The sequence below is a fragment of the Lissotriton vulgaris genome, chromosome 6 (genome assembly GCF_964263255.1).
Source record: "Lissotriton vulgaris chromosome 6, aLisVul1.2, whole genome shotgun sequence".
Lineage (NCBI taxonomy): Eukaryota > Metazoa > Chordata > Amphibia > Caudata > Salamandridae > Lissotriton > Lissotriton vulgaris.
The window spans coordinates 1,923,262,656-1,923,281,325 of NC_141694.1; the positions used below are offsets into that span (position 1 = coordinate 1,923,262,656).

Here is an 18,670-nt window from a genome sequence, read left to right on the forward strand (position 1 = left end):
CTACGCTCCCAAACGCCACCTCCGATCAGCCAACCACGCCCTCGCCGCCGTCCCCCGCATCCGAAGAGCGACTACAGGAGGAAGGTCCTTCTCCCACCTGGCCGCCAAGACCTGGAACTCCCTCCCGACCGACCTGCGCCTGACCCAAGACCACCTCTCCTTCAGGAAGAAGCTGAAGACCTGGCTGTTCGAGCAGTAGCGGCTCCCCCCCCCCCCCAGCGCCTTGAGACCCCACGGGTATGTAGCGCGCTTTATAAGTGTCACTGATTGACTGTCAAGCCTGACCTAAAGACTAATAACAATAATGCATTTGCCTGGCAACAGTAGTTGTGATATGCCAACAACAGGCTCTAAGAGTGAGGGAATGCACACCTGGTTAGGATCGGCTTTAGATAAGTGGAACACATCTCAAAAAGAAGAGTTTTTATTGTAGTGGTCTGGGTTTTCATTCATGGGCAGAAAATAAATGACAGGTGAACTCTTTTTGCAAATATTGATTCCATTTTGAGGGGTTAGAGATGAACAGCTGCAAGGATTAACAAAGGAAAAGTCAGATGAGGAGAGAAGACAGCAAACGGCAGAGGGAAAACTTCCACAGTCACTGCACCTTCAATGAAAGGGTCTCAATCCACTCCAGCATGGGGAACTAACTAGAGGCTCTCCACAGTACCCAGAGTCCTGCCCAGCTCTCGCCCGGCCTGTGGCTGCTGGAGACTGTGCTATACTGCACCCAGGATGCGGCAGTGTACAAAGCTGGCCAGGTGCAGCTCGGTGCCGGCTCCGCCGGAGGTGGAGGGTGCGTCAGAATTCCCAGAGTTCTCAGCGGAGGTCCCTGCCAAGGTTAGGAGGTGGGACCAGGTTTTCCGCTGCGCTTCCGTGGGTGCCCAGTATGCCCTGACAGACAAGTCTTTTTTGTGGCCAGTCAGGGTCATGATTTCTCTGGTTTCTAGTCCAGCGTCGGACAGGATCTGGATGGAGGTTGCTCGAATGCTGTGGTTCGTGTAGTTGCGGCTAAGGTTAGCCTCTCGGCTCAGGGCAGACATCATGCCCCCAAGGGTGTTTTTTCCTAAAGGGCGGTTTTCATACCACACGGGAGTGGATTCCAGAAGAGATGCTGGTATCCTTTTGGCTTTAAGGTAGAAACAGGAAGGGTTTGGTGGAAGTTTGCTCAGGTACTTTTCAAGCGCTGCAACAGGGCACTGTTCTTTCTGGCCTGAAGCATACATGATGCCTCTGTACTCCCTTGGGTCAGTCAAGCTCTTTGTTTTCTCATCAAACGCCATTGTGGCATACTTGAAGCCCTGAGGATCAGTCAAAATTTTGAAGGCGTTGGCAGGCAGTTCCCTTTGACCTTTCCGCCCTCGCCTTGCAAAGTGGATCTGTATATTGAACCAGACAGTTCGGATAAGCCCATCAGGAGTGGTAGTATTGAGAACTTTCGACTTTTTTAGCTTCTGCATGTCGACCGGTGAAATGGCCGGATGGCTCTCTGTCGCGTCCTTGCCTTCTTTCTTCAGCTTCTTCAAGGTCGCTAGAAAGACATTGTTGGCCGAGTTGAACTCAGAGTCTCTCATAATGTTGAAATTGCGCCTGTAGGGGGGATCATTGATGTATCGATTGATCCCTGCCCGCATACACACATAGCTGGACATCGAGTAATGTTGCGAGTCTGCCGTCCGCACAGTGGCGTAGAACTCCCGGAGTATCACTGCCAGGTCGCTCTTGCTCAGGTTCTCAAACGCCTCAGGCTTAAGCTGCTCCTTCAGCCATGACTTGAACACATTCACAGCCCAGTTGGTTTGCTGTCTCGTCTTCTTTTCATTTCGCTCGATTTCCAGGATGTCGATGTCGTCCGCTCTGATCTCAGCATGTCGCTGCACATGCTGAGGACTTCCTTGGCTGTCTAGAAGAGTCGGCATCTCCTCTCTCTTGGGCTGTATGGTGCGCTCCGACCGTCGTCTCTTCATGGCAGGGGAACTTGTCTTGAATCCCATCCTTCGATGGGAGAAACCAGGAGCCCTCTCATTCACGGAGGACGCACTCGCTGAAGCTCGTTTTCTTTGCTTGGGTTTCTCCTGTGTGGAAGTGCAGATTGGTGCAGAGCTTTGTGGCAGTGATTTCGATCCATTTTCACTCTGGGAATGACTTGAACCTGGAGTGAAATAAAGGAAAGATGAGTTCATGGGAAAGCTAAATGGTAAGAAGCAGGAGTGAAATAAATGACTTGTTGTCCCTGTATTCCTACTGGTAGCTCAAGAGCGAACTAGAAAGCAGTGATTTTTGCTAACATTTGCAATTGGCTAGTAGCAAAGACTATGTACTTGCATGACCAATTAGAACTAAGGATTTACACATAAACATTACAACCGGCTGAGGTAGAAGGAGTAGTTTCTGTCCTGTAACTCCAGTTCTGTAGTAGGGGTATCTCTGTTATAGTCATAATATAGTGAATAGTCCCGCTCATGTGCGTGGACCCCGGCAATCAAAAATTATCTCTTAAGTTGTCAAAAAATTGCAGAACTGCAAAGACACTTAAGAGAGAATTTAAAGACAAATAATGCAGCCTATTTCCACAGGCTACACTGTCCAGCACTTCAACTAGAAATTCCACCAAAAACACCACACACACAACACAGCCTGCCCAGTTTCTTCCACAGAGAAACTTGCCTCTACCAGTAAAAGCCTCTGGAATGATAGAGAGGAAGGCCTGGACAGACAAGCCCCATAGGCTGTCATTATGTGGCTTAAATAGGATACTGTGCCTTTAAGAGAACTTTCCAGAACTTCTCCCAGTATCTCAGAATGCACAGCAGGTCCCATTTACTTTCAGTTCTTTTCGAAGGCGTAACACGCCAGACCTGTAGCATTCCTTACATGAACAACTTTCTCCACCGGGGAGGCGGGAGGGCGCTTATGACTATAACAGAGATACCCTTACTACAGAACTGGAGTTACAGGACAGAAACTACTCCTTCTGTAGTAGGGGATCTCTGTGTATAGTCATAATCTAGTGAATAGAATGGCAAGCCCATCCCCACACCAAGCGGAGGTGGAGAGAAGAAAATGAACACCACTACTGTGCGAACAGATTTCGCAGCGAAGCCTGTCCAACCTGAGCGTCTGTCCTGGCGTCAGTGTCCAGACAGTAATGCTTAGCAAAGGTATGAACCGACTTCCAAGTGGCTGCCTTGCAGATTTCTGCAATCGGCACGTTACGGAGCAAGGCTGTCGTGGCAGCTTTGCCCCTGGTGGAATGAGCCTTAGGCTTACCTCCTAAGGTCTTATTAGCTTTTTGGTAACACAATTGTATGCAGGACACAATCCACCTAGAAATGGACTGCTTAGAGGTAGAAAGACCCGTCCTGACTGATCCATAATTGATAAACAATTGGTCTGACCTACGAATATCTTTGGTTTTATCCAGATAAAATTTCAACACTCTCCTAACATCCAGGGAATGTAGAGACCTTTCCGCTGGAGATGAAGGATTCGGAAAAAACGTAGGCAAAGTTATGGTCTGGTTGACATGAAAAGAAAACAAGTTACTTACCTGTAACTTTGGTTCCCCAGTATTGGTAACTTTCATAGATTCCCATGCTTTGTATCATTCCCCGTCGTCGGAATGGGAGCCTCGATAGTATAAAAACCATAGAAACAAAAGAGAAAAACAGGGCTAGTGAAGGTATGAGTACTGCTCCACGTTGCTGCCCTGCATATATCTTTAATGGCGACTCCAGAGAAAAGAGCCACAGACGATGCCACAGACCTTGTAGAATGGGCACGAACTGTAGTGTCCAATGGCTTGCCCGCCTCCTGATGGCAAAATTGAATCGCATAGGAGATCCAGCGGGAAATGCCACTCTTTGTCAAAGGAAATCCCTTCCTTGGTATGCTGTAGGACACAAACAACTGGGATGATTTCCAAAAGGGTTGTGTTCGCTCTAAGTAGAACTTCAAGCATCTCTGAACGTCCAAAGAATGTAAAGTGCTTTCCGCAGGTGTAGAAGGGCGCGGAAAGAAAGACTTTAAAATCAAAGGTTCATTCAAGTGGAACTCAGATGGCACCTTCGGAATAAACTTCCGAATAAACTTCGGATTGGTGCGAAGAATAAGAAAATCCTTTTTGAATTGAAGGAATGGATGCACTATGGAGAGGGCTTGAAGCTCACTAACTCTTCTCGCTGAAGTAAGAGCTAAGAGGAGGGCAAGTTTCCAAGAGAGGAACTTCAAGTCCGCCTTGTGCACAGGCTCAAACTGAGGTTTCATGAGTTGAGCCAGGACAAGATTGAGCTGCCAAACTGGTGGAGGAGGTCGAACTGGAGGGTACATCCGGAACAAACCCTTCAAGAACTGCTTAACAATCCGAGAGAACCATAAGGAAGGGCCTGAAGAAGTACGCCAAAACCTTGAAATGGCTGCAAGATGGACCTTCACAGACGAATGTGCCAACCCAGACTTAGCCAATGATAGTATATATGGCAAGAGTTGGTGAGGCAGAGATTTGTAAGGATGGAGACCTTGTCTTTGACACCACAGGCAGAACCTTCTCCTTTTTGCCTTGTAAGTTTTATTTGTGCTCGGTGCTCGAGCCTGTGACAAAACGTCTCGACATTCCTGGGAGAGAGTTAGATGACGGAACTCTCTGTGTTCAGGAGCCACGCTGTCAAGTGGAGCGATTTCGGATCCGGATGGTAAACCTGCCCCTGATTACTGGACAACAGGGACGGAATTGATTGTAAGCGAATTGGAGGAGCCTGGGAGAGCCGCAGGAGCTCCGTGTACCAACATTGCCGGGGCCACGCTGGTGCAATGAGAATCATCTTGCACGGTTCCGCCTTCACTTTCTTGAGTACTCGAGGAATGAGGGGAATTGGAGGAAAAGCATAAAAGAATGCGCTCTACCAGGCCATCGAAAGGGCGTTCCCCAGGGACCCCTGACGGTGAACCTTGCTTGCGTAAAACCGGCATTTGGCGTTCACCGGAGAGGCAAAAAGGTCGATGGTAGGTGTCCCCCAAACCGAGAACACACTCTCCAGAATGGACTGATTCAATTCCCATTCGTGCGTCACCTCCGTCTGTCAACTCAGGGCGTCCGCTTGACATTGAGCGAGCCTGCCAGGTGTTCGGCTCTCAGACTGATGTTGTGAAAGATCGCATAATCCCAGATCCTCTGAGCTTCTGTGGACAGAGTTTGCGACCTTGTTCCCCCTTGCTTGTTGACGTAGTGCATGGCCGTCGTATTGTCCGTCCGGACCAGCACTGAATGATTGCGAACTCTGAGAAGGAAAGCCTGCAAAGCCAAACGAATGGCCGTCAGCTCCAAAAAATTGATATGGCACTGGCGCTGATCCGGGCTCCAGTGTCTGCTGACTTGGAGTTCGCGGAGCACCGCTCCCCAGCCTTCCAAAGAGGCATCCGTGGTTATGATGAGGGGGGATGGTGAAATTCTGAACGTCAGACCTTGTGCGATATTTTCTTGTACCAGCCACCATTCGCATGCCTTTCTCATTGTTGAAGTCACCAACACCTTGTCGTTGAATGATCCGTCTGCTTGGCGCCATTGTTTGTCTAGTTCTTCCTGCAGAGGGCGCATTCGCAGCCTGTAATGTGGTATTAACACCTTGGCTGCTAGAGGTTTTCCCCTCCTGTGCTGAACTTTGCAGATGTGCATTGTTCATGACGAGCTCAGCTCGTCATAAGCACACAACCAGTGAACTGCATGACGAGCTGAGCTCGTCATGAGCATCGAAGGGGTTAATGGTATGCAGGATGACATTGACCCTAGAAGGGACTTGTATTGACGGACTGACAGGCATTTCTTGTGGAACAGTTGGCGAGCTGATACGATCAACTTTTGTTGACGGTCCTCCGAAGGACGAGCCGTGCATTGCGTGGTGTCCAAAATGGCCCCCAGAAATCGTGTGGTTTTGGAGGGTTTCAGAACTGACTTGCGTTTGTTTAATTGAAGGCCTAGGTGTCTGAACAATTGAATGCAAGTCGAAACAGCCTGAGAGGTTTCCTCGAAAGATGGAGCCTTGACTAGCCAGTCGTCCAAGTAAGGGAACACCTCCAGGGAATGTGTTCTTAGAAAAGCTGCCACTGGTGCCAACACCTTGGTGAACACCCGAGGTGCAGACCGAAGGCCAAACGGAAGCCCCTTGAATTGGAAATGGCTCCTGCCCACTCTGAACTGCAGATATTGTCTGTGAACTGGGTGTATCGGTATGTGAAAATACGCATCTTCTAAATCCAGGGAAGCCAAGTAGTCGCCTGGGTTCAAAAGAGGAAGAATTTCCTGGAGAGTGACCATCCTGAAAGAGAGTTTGATGAGATAAGTGTTGAGCTCTCGTAGGTCTAGAATGGGGTGCCAAGTCTGTTGTCTTCCGCACCAGGAAGAACCTGGAATAAAAACCTCTGCCCCTCTGAGAGAGAGGTACCGGTTCTATTGCCCCCTTGAGGAACAATTGATGGGCTTCTAGATGGAGCAGTCCCAGATATTTTGTGCGGATGGCGCCCGGAGCTCTTGTTGGAGGAAGATCTTGGAATTCCAACGTATGGCCACTCTGTACAATATTTAGCACTAACTGGTCCGATGTTATACACCTCCAGCTGTTCAGACAAAAATATATCCTGCCCCCACCGATGTGACTGGGAGGGTAGGAACAGCAGGTAGAGATAGGAGACCGCTATTGCCGCTTGGCGCTGTCACGTCCTTGACGGTTCTGACGCCCTTGCGGAGTTTGGCGAGAGTAAGACGCCGATTGTCCCTGTCGTTGATCGGAGTACTGGGTCTTATAAGACTGGGACGATTGTGATGAATATCTCTGTTGGGCGTTGCCTCTATACGAAGAGAAACCTCTGCCACGAACGCCTTTAAACAGGACCTTACGGTAGTTGAGAGATCCCAGTGACTTCGCCGTGTCGGTATCTTTCTTTATATTCTGCAGGGCATCATCAACATGCTTACCGAAAAGCATCTCTCCATCAAATGGGAGGTCCAGGATCTTATTTTGGACCTCTTGACGAAACCAAGTGGCTCTCAACCAGCCCTGGCGACATAGCACTGCTGACCCTGCTAAGGCCCGAAAAGCAGTGGAAGCAATATCCATCGCACAGTCGATAACTTCGGAGGAGGATTTTTCTCCCTCCATCAGCACTCTCTTGGCCTCATCCCTTGTCGCGTCTGGCAATTGTTCCACAAACGGTGCCATGTCACACCACATCTGACGATCGTATCTGCCTAGAATGGCGAGAGAATTCGCTGCTCTAACCAGCAAGCTGGCCATGGAAGGAAACCTCTTCCCCACGTTATCCAGACGTCTACCGTCCTTGTCCGGAGGCGTAGTCAAAGGTGTCGTTGGATTTTTTAACTTGCTTTGGGCGGCCTGAGAGATCACCGAATCAGGCTTCGGCTGTCCAAGAAGACAAGCTCGACTGCCTTCCGGAGCCTTATACTTCTTTTCCAGTCTGGGAAGCACCGGGATAACAGTGGCTGGATTCTGCATGATCTTCATGCCTTCCTCCCACACATGTTCGATTATTGGAATGGACTTGACAGATCTCCTGTATTGCTCCTTGAAGTCATAGAGGAAGCACTCAGACTCCTCTCTCATAACCGGCAGTCCAAACCTCTTTGACGCCCTCTCCTCAGGTTATGGAACCCCCCTATGTCCACAGGAGGGGATATAGAAATATCACGACCAGTGGCGTCTGGATCTTGTAGCCCACTGTCATCCTGATCCAAATCTGGGTCCTGCAATGGATCAGTCAAGGGATCCACTTGAACAGCATCATCGTCCGAAGAGGTATCATGCTGGACAGTATCGGTTGGTTCTGGATCCGGTGTCCGAGATCGGACCAGAGGTATAACCTGAGGTGGGAAGTGGGGCACCACCGGCGAAGGAGGCGGACCAGTAACTGACTGTGCTTGTGGCAACACCTGAGGCGGAGGTTGCGCAGACTGCGTTGAAGGTTCCGAAGGAAACCTGTTTCTATAGTCCTGCAACATCAGCTGAAGATCAGAGATCAGAGAGGCGGGCATGGCCACCATGTCCTGTCCTAAACCAGTGGAACGCCGCTCTTGTGAAACATAGTGCAACTGTTGCTCTCCTGCATGCTCGAAATATTCCTCCGTGCCAGTGTCCTGCAGTTTTACATGCAAGTCTGAGGGACTGTAGGCGTCTCCATAATGGCCAATCTCATCCTCCTCTTCCTCCGACTCATCATCCAGGAGCATATTCGGTGGATGCGACGAAACTCGTCGAGGAGACGTCATTTCCGGCGTAATTTTCATCTTCTGCAGTGGAAAATGCATCTTTTGACCCATGGACGGTCTCGTCGTCGGCGGAGCAGCAGTCGTCGACGGTACAGCTGTCTTTGTCGACGAAGTCTTGGTCGTCGACGGGATGATCGTCGACGGCTTCGTAGACGAACTCGTCGTCATAACCATCAGCGTCGACGTCGAAGTTGTCGTGGTCGTCGACGAGCCCGTCGACAGCACCTTACCGGAGCTCATCGTCGTCGACGTGGAAGAAGCCAACGTCGACGAACCTGGAACCTTGAATGACGACGAAGACGTCGACGTGGAGATCGCTACCGACGAGGAGCCCGTCGACGGAGCCAAGGAAACAGCGGGAACTTTCACAGAAGTAATCGTCGTCGACGTACCTGACGTTTTCGTCGTCGACGGACGCTGTTTTTTCTCCGGACCGGTTCCAGGAGTGACAGAAGAGTGTTTGTCACCGGTCTGTTGTTTTTTGGACGGAGGAGAAGTAATGGAAACCTTCTTCTTGTCCTTTGAGGCTGTAGCCAATCCAGTAGCCTGTCCCTGCCTCTCCTTTTCACTTCCGTGAGAAGATTGAAGGGGACCAGCCCTCTCAGACCCATCAGAGATCTTGTGAGGGGCCTTAAGAGGGGGCTCAACTGAAGAAGAAGAACCAGGGGGAGACCTACCCCTATTCCTGGACTTGTGAGAGGACGCTAGAGATGTAGAATCCTCTTCATCTGATGACAGCACCTCCTTCTGAGTCTTCATCCTTTGAAGCCAGGTCAAAAGTCGACCCTCTCTGTCACGGAGAGTCTTGGTAGAGAAGGTTCTACAAGTTTTGCAGTCTGTGGCCTTGTGGTCCGGGTATAAGCAATAAATACAGTTGTCATGCTTATCTTCCACAAAAAGTCATTTTTTCCCACAAGAGGCACAGGACCTGAATAGGGCCTTCTTCTCCTTGTCAGACATCTTGATAGCAGTTGAAAAAATTGAAGAAGTAATCCAAAATCCAATAAGATTGTAGAAAAACTGAGCAGAGCTCAGTGGAGACTCCCTAGCACAACGGGCGGTAGAAAAATCTGAGGCTCTGAGCTCTCTCAGGAAGGTTCTATGGAGTGAGGCTGCTCTGATTGGTCCTGGCAAAAGTTTGGTCTCTTTTACACAAAGAGAGTGATAGGATACAAAATGAGATGAGGCCTAGGCCTGTTTTTCTCTTTTGTTTCTATGGTTTTTATACTACCGAGGCTCCCATTCAGACGACGGGGAATGATACAAAGCATGGGAATCTATGAAAGTTCCAATACTGGAGCAATCAGAAATAACCTTGGGAAGAAATTTAGGGTGAGTACGCATAACAACCTTAGTAGTATGAAATACAGTATAAGGCTCTTGGCAGCACAACGCCTGAATTTCACTCACCCTGCGGGCCGATGTAATGGCCACGAGGAACGCCGCCTTCCAGGACAGGTGCTGCAACGAAGCCTTATGAATAGGTTCAAAAGGCTCCTTCATCAATCTGGACAGCACCACATTCAATTCCCATGAAGGCGAAGGGAGCCTGACAGGAGGGAATACTTTCTTCAAGCCTTCCAGAAAATATTTGATCACAGGGATCTGGAAAAAAAAAGTCTGTGAAGGGCATTTCATGTAGGCTGTCAATGCAGCGAGATGAACCTTAATGGAGTGAACATTAAGTCCAGACTGCGCCAATTGTAGAAGGTAAGGAAGGATGACATCTTCCTTGCACGTCGTCGGGTCATAGTCCTTGGACTTGCACCAGATACAGAACCTCTTCCACTTGTAAGCATAGGAAGTCCGAGTGGAAGGCCTCTTAGACTCCTTCAGTATGTCCATACAAACTTCAGGTAGATTCAAATGGCCATATTGCACTCAGGAGCCATGCCGGCAAACTCAAAGACGAGAGGTTGGGGTGCAACATCTGCCCCTTGAACTTCGTGAGAAGGTCCGGCCTGCACGGCAGCCGTATGTGAGGAAGGAGAGACCGGTGAAGAAGGTCTGTGAACCACCACTGCCTGGGCCATTCCAGGGCAATAAGTATCATCCTCGCACTGGACCGGGCCAGTTTGATGAGTACCGCCGGAATCAGGGGAAAGGGTGGAAAAGCGTACAGAAAGCTGTTCGACCAGTCGATCCATAAAGCATTCCCCAGCGTCCCCTGCTGGTAGTACCTGGAGGCGAAGTCTTGGCATTGGCTGTTTTCGGCGGTGGCGAACAGATCTACGTCTGGAGTCCCCCACCTTGCGAAGACTTCTCCAAGTACTTCGTCGTTTATGACCCATTCGTGGTTTTCCTGAATCAGTCTGCTCAGTGCGTCCGCCTGAACATTCTGCACACCTGGCAGATGGGTAGCCGTTATCGTCAGTCCTCTGGCCAGAAGCCAGTGCCAGATCGCCTGCGCCTCCTGCGACACAGTGCGTGATCTCGACCCCCCTGCTTGTTGAGGTAATACATTGTGGTCGTATTGTCCGTCTGTACAAGCAGAGAGTTGGTCTGGAAGGACGGATGAAAGGCCTTCAGTGCCAAGTGAACAGCTCTGAGTTCCAGGAAATTGATATGATACGTGGACTCCGTCGGGGACAACGTTCCCTGAATCTGCAAGTCTCCGGAGTGCGCCCCCCAGCCGTGGAGGGAAGCATCCGTCACTACAGTCTGCGTGGGAATGTCCTTGTGGAAGGGAACCCCTCTGAGGAGATTCTTCGCCGAACACCACCACTTCAGAGACTGACGAGCATGCAGAGACAGTCGTATCTTGTCGTCCCAAGATCCTTTCCTCTGATCCCACTGGTCCTCCAAGCACTCTTGCAACGGTCTCATGTGCAGTCGTGCGTGTGGCGTTAGGAAGATACAAGAGGCCATCGATCCCAGTAGAGAAGACACCGTCCTCACTGTTGTAGATGGAGTGGTCAAAGGAGCCTGAGCCTTCCGAAGGAGTGATAAGCGTTGCTCCTCCGAAGGAGACACGCTTGCTGACAGCGTATTGATGGAGGCTCCCAAGTACTGTTGCATTGGGCCGGAGTTGGGACAGACTTGGACATGTTGATGTGCAACCCCAGCTTGTTCAAGAGAACGTACGTCTTCTGGAAGTGTGCTTGAGCTTCCGAGAAGGAGGAGGCCTTGATCATCCAATCGTCCAGGTACGGGTAGACGAACACCTTGTTCTTCCTCAGGTGTGCTGCTACCACCACCATGCAACTTCGAGAATGTTCTCTGCGCAGACTTCAGTCCGAATGGGAGTACTGTGTATTGATAGTGATTGGCGCCGACTTGGAATCGCAGGAACTTCCTGTGTTTGTGTGCAATGGGCACATGGAAGTACGCATCCTGTAGGTCTATAGCACACAGCCAGTCTCCCTGTTGCAACTGAGGATAAATCTGATGCAACGACAGCATGCAAAACTTTTCCTTGCGAATCCACTTGTTTGCCTGCCGCAAGTCCAGAATGGGCCTGAACTCGTTCTTGTCCTTCTTGCGAACCAGGAAGAACCGGGAGTACAGACCTCTTCCTCTTTGAGACAGAGGTACTGTAGGAGAGTAGGGTCTGCAATCCTATGGTCACCCCCGATTTTTGCTTTTTGCTTCACTGGTTTACGACTTTCCCTGGCTGTGGACCTGCCAATCAGACCCACAGCCTAGCTGTTCTCTCTCTAAATTGACAACCATGTACCTTAAGTGCATTTACCAATTGGTACTGGGCCACCTTATCAGACCCTGTACAGCATACCTTAGGTATCCAGGGCATAGGTGTACCCAGGGCCTACCAGGGGCTGAAGCATGTATTATGCCACCCCTGGATGGCCATCTAAACAGACACAACTGGCTGCACGACAGCTGGGGCAAGGTGGTGTAATCACCCTTTGCTTTAGATATAGCTTCCTATATCTAAACCTAAAATGGACACTGTAGGAGAGTAGGGTCTGCAATCCTATGATGACCCCAGATTTTTGCTTTTTGCTTCACTGGTTTACGACTTTCCCTGGCTGTGGGCCTTCTAATCAGACCCACAGCCTAGCTGTTCTCTCTCTAAATTGACAAGCATGTACCTTAGGTGCATTTACCAATTGGTACTGGGCCACCTTATCAGTCCCTGTACAGCATACCTTAGGTATCCAGGGCATAGGTGTACCCAGGGCCTACCAGGGGCTGCAGCATGTACTATGCCACCCCTGGCTGGCCATCTAAATCTGACACAACTGGCTGCACGACAGCTGGGGCAAGGTGGTGTAATCAGCCTTTGCTTTAGATATAGTATACCTATATCTAACCCTAAAATGGACACATGTATTCCTATCAATCACTCCTTGGCAGGCCTTATCAATCCTGAAGGCAGAGTGTGTGGAATTATGTGAGATGGTGCTCTGGCATGAGCTGAGCCCGTCTGCAGCTTGCGGAACCAAGTCCTAATAGCTGTTCCATGATAACGCGTACCATATACTCTTAAGTAACTTATAATCCTCGCGGTTATTTGCCAACTTTGGTATCGCTTTATCAAAACATGTCGAGTAAGGTGTCATACGAATTGGAATACTAACCCCTCGCCAATTCTGGCGATGGGGTTAGCATTCCACCCTTCTAGAGGGACACGACATGTATGTAACTGTGAACCCCGGTTAAAGCTTAACACAGCCTCAGCTTCACAAAATGGATGCTGCCACCACAGACACGAGTCTGACATCCTGCTGCTGGGAGTCCTTCCAGCGAGGAGAGCTCGGACAAAGGGTTTCATGTCAGCGGCGGTGCTAGCACCATTCCAGACAGGGTTTTGTGTATCCCAGGTAGGCAGGGCTGAGAGGAAGGTGACTGCAAGTGGCACCCCGTGCTCACTGTGCACATGCCGGCTTAAACCAGTTCCAGGGGCACACCAGCCCCTGAGCTGGGGAAAGTCCGGACAAAGGAGAGGGGTGTAACCACCCCCCTCCTGGTCCCACCCATGGGCAGGACCTAGTCGCATGCCAGCCCCTTTTCTTAGAATAAAGGTAGGAGCAGGCCCCCTTCCCAAATTAGATAATTCTGAATCTTGACTACTTTCCACGAAAGAACTCTTGAACATTTCTGAAGACTCTCCCTTGTGGCTAAGGAGTAGCCACCCTGCACCAGCGGGCACCATCTAAGCGCTTGCGGTTTGCTGTAAGTCCATCCTCCGGATCAAGACTGCCCAGCTCGACGAGACCCGGATTCCCTGGCACCTCTGACCTCTACCTGCATCATCAGCCCAGCTGAGATTCGTGGGTGTGACGAGACCTGAAGGGACCGGCCAACTTCAAAACTGCACGACGCTTATCCAGCACGACCGCTGAGGGATCCTCGAGTGAGTGCTTTGGGGTTTGAGAAGCCCTAACCCTGAGCAGCTCCAGCACCGAAGTCCAGCCCCCCAGCATCCACGAGATCTGCGTGGGGCCCTTCTGCTCTTTGCTGCTCACCGCGTTGTCCGGTCACTTGCCTGCTGGCTAGTGGCCCTCCTGACGACGAACCACGACGACTACATCGCTGGTCTGGTTGCTCCAGACTGGCCCTTGCTCCCTTCCAAGAGAGGAGCACCCCGGACCCTCCTGGTCCACTCTAGACGCCATCTTGAGTCCACCGCGTGGGCTTGCCTTTGCCAAGGTTTGTTGCCCCAATCCTGGGTCCAGCATCGCCGACAGCAGACACCTTCGTGGGACAGCTCGCACCTCCATCCTGGTCGCCGACAACGCCTCCTGGTCCGAGAGACTGTAGAGCCCAGCGTCGCCCACTCACCTGGTCGAGGTGACTTCATCCGGTGCCATCCTGGTACCCACCTAATCACTGGCTAGTGATTAAGAACTGAGTCCCCTCTGCTTTCAGGTCGTCTCCATCACCGATCCAGGCTTGGATCACATCGAACTTCTTCACTGGTCGCTTGCCAGCAACTTCTTCTTTCAGGCTCCATAGACTGTAACGAGGATTCCCGACGTCTTTTGAACCCTATGCAGCCGCAGCCCCTGGGCTAGGTAACTTGAGCATTTCGGTGCTCCAACGTAGGTTCACTATCTAAGTGTCCAGATCCTTTTTCGTTTTCAGCCTATCTAGTCGGATTCGTCCGATAACTGTAACTTTACGAAATACTAGTATCCATAGACTTTGTCCCGCGTGAGAGTGCACACTCTGCACCCGATCTCCCTAGGGCTCCTGCTCCTAACCTTAGGGTTCTGTAGTGTAGTCCTAGCGATCCTGAAGCCTCTGGATCTTGTTACTTACCTGCTAGTATTTCGCATTCCACTTTTGTAGTATATGGTTTTTCGTGCCCCTCGGGCATTTGTGTAAATTGTGCAACTTAAAGTATTTTCGTAAGAGTTTTGTATTGTGCTTAGCTCCCTGACTCATAAAGAGTTCAGGGTAGACTTGTTATAAATAAATATCCTTTTATTTTCATAACAACTTGTGTGGTGTCCTTTCACTTGGTGTTCAAGGGGTATATGTGATGGTATAAAAGCTGGCTTAAAACGCCCTTTAGAGTTTAGCCTAAAGACTGCTCTTGTCCATGCTACTAGGATAGCTGGTCTATAAGGTTGACTTACAACCAATCATCAATAAGGGTCGTTTGGAATGATACAAAGTGATCACTAGAATAGTGAGCACTATATATCAGGCCAACTTCTCACAGACACATACACTCCTATCAGTCACTCCTATGGCAGGCCTTATCAATCCTGAAGGCAGAGTGCTTGGAATTATATGAGATGGTGCTCTGGCATGAGCTGAGCCCGTTTGCAGCTTGCGGAACCAAGTCCTAATAGCTGTTCCATGATAGCGCTATACCATATACTCTTAAGTGCATTATGAACCTCGCGGTCAAATGCTAACTTTGGTATAGCACTATCAAAACATGTTGAGTAAGGTGTCATACGAATTGGGATACTACCCCCTCGCCAATTCTGGCGACGGGGGTAGCATTCCACCCTTCTAGAGGGACACGACATGTATGTAACTGTGAACCCCGATTAAAGTTAACACGAGCCTCAGCATCACAAAATGGATGCTGCCACCACAGACACAAGTCTGACCTCCTGCTGCTGGGAGTCCTTCCAGCGAGGGAGGCTCGGACAAAGGGTTTCCTGCCTTGGGAGGTGCTAGCACCACCCCAGACAGGGTTTTGTGTATTAGGTAGGCCAGGGCTGAAAGGAATGAGACATGACTGGGGCACACAAGGTGTCCTGTGCATACACCGGTCAGAACCAGTTCCTGGGGCACTCCAGCCCCAGAGCTGGCGCAAGACCGGACAAAGGAAAGGGGGTGTAACCACCCCCCTTCCTGGTCCCACCCAGAGGAGGGACCTAGTCGTAGTGCAGCCCCCTTTAGTCGAATAAAGGTAGGAGCTGGTCCCATTCCCAGTTAGATTAATCTTGACAACTTCCACAAAGAACTCTTGACCTTCGACCTCCTGATTACCAGAAGACTGAAGAATCTCCCCTATGGTCAGGGAGTGACCATCCTGCTTTGCGGGCACCATCAAGCTCCTGTGCGGTTTGCTGCAAGTCCTTCCTCCCCGGAACCAGACGACCCAGCTCAACAAGACCCGGACCTCCAGACTCCTCTGACCTCTACCCACATCCACAGCACAGCTTGGACCCGTGGGTGCGACGAGCAACTTGGAGACGGCCATCTTGAAGAAACCTGCACAGCGCTTCCAGCACGACCGCCGAGGGATCCTCGAGTGAGTGCACCGGGGTCTGAGAAGCCCCACACCGACGCAGCTCCTGCACCAAAGACCAGCCCCCCAGCATCCATGTGATCTGCGTGGGGCCCTTTTGCCTGGTTGCTGCTTTTCTTGTTGTCTGGCCACTTGCCGGCTGGCTAGTGACCTCTGAGACGACGACTCGAAGATTTTGACGCTGCTAGTCTGGTCCCCCAGACTGGCCCTTGCTTCCTTGTAAAAGAGGAGCACCCCGGACGCTCCTGGTCCGCACCAGACGCCATCTTTGTTGGCTTGCACTTGCCAAGGCCTGTTGATCAGATCGACGATCCAACACCACCATCAGCAGCAGACTACGTGGGACAGCTCGTGCCTCCAGCCTGGTCGTGAAGAACAGCTCCTGGTCCGCGCAGCTACAGAGAGAAGCGACCCTCCCTACACCTGAACGCGGCGACAGCATCTGGTTCCCTCCTGGTTCCGGCACCGTCACTGGCTAGTGACCGAGACTCTGTCCCCTTCCCTTTCAGGACTTCTCCTTCCTCGTTCCATCCTTGGAACCACCGGACTCCTCCATCTGGCTGCCTGCCAGCAACTTCTTGTTTCAGGCATCACCGGGATCAACGCAGCAAACCCGACACCACTTCAGCCCTATGCACCCGCAGCCTGTGGGTTAGGTAACTACAGCTTCTAGGTGCTGAAGTCAGTGTCCACTATCCTAGTGTTCAGGTCCACTGTTGTTTTTCCTCCATCCAGCCGGGTTCGTCCGGAATCCGTAACTTTGTAGACTGTAGCATCCATAGACGTTGGTACGCATCCCGCGTTAGAGTTTCCACTCTGCACGTGAGTCCCGTGGGCCTCCTGCTCCTTACTTACCTAGTTTGTAGCGTAGTCCCAGCGATCCTCCAGCCTCTGGATCTCCTTACAGTACTTTCTTTCCTCGCATTCCATTGTTTCCAGTATATGGTTTGTCGTGTCCCTAAGGCACACGTTTAAATATTGTGCTAACTCGTATTTCGTTTTAGTATTGTCATGTGTTTAGCCCTCTGACCTCATAAAGAGTTCAGAGGTGTATGTTAGTTAATAAATATCTGTTTATTTTCATAACAACCTGTGTGGTGTCCTTTCATGTGGTATTCAAGGGGTTATATGTGGTAAAACAGCTGGCTTCACATGCCAAAAGAGTTTAGCCTTAAGACTGCTCTTGTCCACGCTACTAGGATAGCTGGTCTATAAGGTTGACTTACAACCAATCACCATAAGGGTTGTTTGGACTGATACAAGGTGATCACTAGAACTAGTGAGCATCATATATCAGGCCAACTTCTCACAGGTACGTCTTCTATCGCCCTTTTCCTTAACAGGATATCGGCCTCCGCCTGGAGCTCGCGCAGTTGATACTGTGAGCTGACCGGAGGAACTGATGGAGGCGGGCTGGGGAACCGAAGACTGTATCCATTGCAAACAATATTCAGCACCCACTTGTCCTGAGTAATTTTTCTCCACTCTGCAAGAATAAATTGAACGCTTCCCCCCACCGGAGTGGGTAACGGATGTAGGGGAAGTAAGCGCTCAGGGCCTAGACCCAGCCGGGCCTTTAGTCGCTGTTGCTGACTGTTGGCCTCCTCTGCCTTTCTGGCGCTTCTGGAACGGCCTTCGGAACTGCTGTGGTTGTTGTTGCTGCTGTCCCGAAGGTTGGCCACGCCCTCTGCCCTGTCCGCCGAACCGCCTCTGGAACGGCCGGTAGGACTTCTTAGTCTCTTTGGGCTTCTCCAGGCCCACAGCCGTGAGCGTCTCAGCCTCAGCCTTCATGCGGGCCATTTCGTCATCCGCATGTTTTCCGAACAGAGTTTCGCCAGAGAATAGCAAATTGGCAACCCTCTGTTGGGCGTCAGGTTTTAACGACGTGAGGCGGAGCCAAGCGTGTCGTCTCTGGTAATCCCATGGCAGAAGCCATGTGCCGCCAGGAGGGAAGAATCAGCCGCAGCACTGATGACCTGATTCGCCACCAACATCCCCTCATTTAACACCTCCTGGAAATCTTATCTTTTGTTGCGAGGCAGGTGATCCCCAAACTGCTGGAGGGATTCCCAGAGTGCGCGGTCGTAGCGCCCCAACAGGGCCGTAGCGCTCGCCGCCTTCATAGACGTAGCAGACGTTCCTCAAACCTTCCTCCCAGCAGAGTCCATCCACCTAGATTCTTTGTCTGGTGGGACCGCGGATGACGGAGTGGTGGCAGGTTGTTTACGAGCCGCCGTCACTATCACAGAGTCCGGAGGGGGTTCCACTCTTAAAAAGGCCGGATCCGAATCGGGAGCCTGGTACCTTTTCTGTAGTCTCGAGGGGGCCGCCTTAGTCACCGCCGGGGTGAGAAAAAGGTCCATGGCTGGATCCTCCAGGCCCGGCACCAGTGGCAGTAAAGGGCGAGACAGATGTTTTTGGTGCAGCGTCTCGAAAATTACCGACGTCTTGGGAGTGGGCACCGTCAACGAGATGCCCAACTTAGCTGCACCCCTTAACAGGACGTCGTGAAAAGACACCAGATCGTCCACCTGTGACACTCTCGTCTCCGGTGACTCCGACAGAGTCGGAGAGTAGTCCCTGGTCTCTGATGACCTCGTCAGGGAACGAGACCTGTGCCTCCTGTGGCGTCGTCTCGATCTCGTGGATGACCTGTTGCGTGATCGTTCCCTCCTCCTGGAACGAGAACGCGACCTCCCGGTCCGTGGACGCTCCGC

General features: G+C 51.1%; 1 protein-coding gene and 1 pseudogene across 2 annotated transcripts in view; both read right to left on the reverse strand.

Annotated features, from left to right (window-relative positions):
• Positions 1–408: 408 nt before the first annotated feature.
• The window catches only part of LOC147709937 (uncharacterized), a 156,579-nt gene continuing 138,317 nt past the window's right edge, over positions 409–18,670 (reverse strand). For both annotated transcript variants that reach the window (XM_086928348.1, XM_086928349.1), the window contains exon 8: positions 409–2,152. In XM_086928348.1, the coding sequence (XP_086784474.1) occupies positions 720–2,152 (1,433 nt within the window). In that variant the 3' untranslated portion in view covers positions 409–719. The remainder of the gene's footprint in view (positions 2,153–18,670) is intronic.
• Positions 6,687–9,235, reverse strand: LOC147709938 (uncharacterized; annotated as a pseudogene).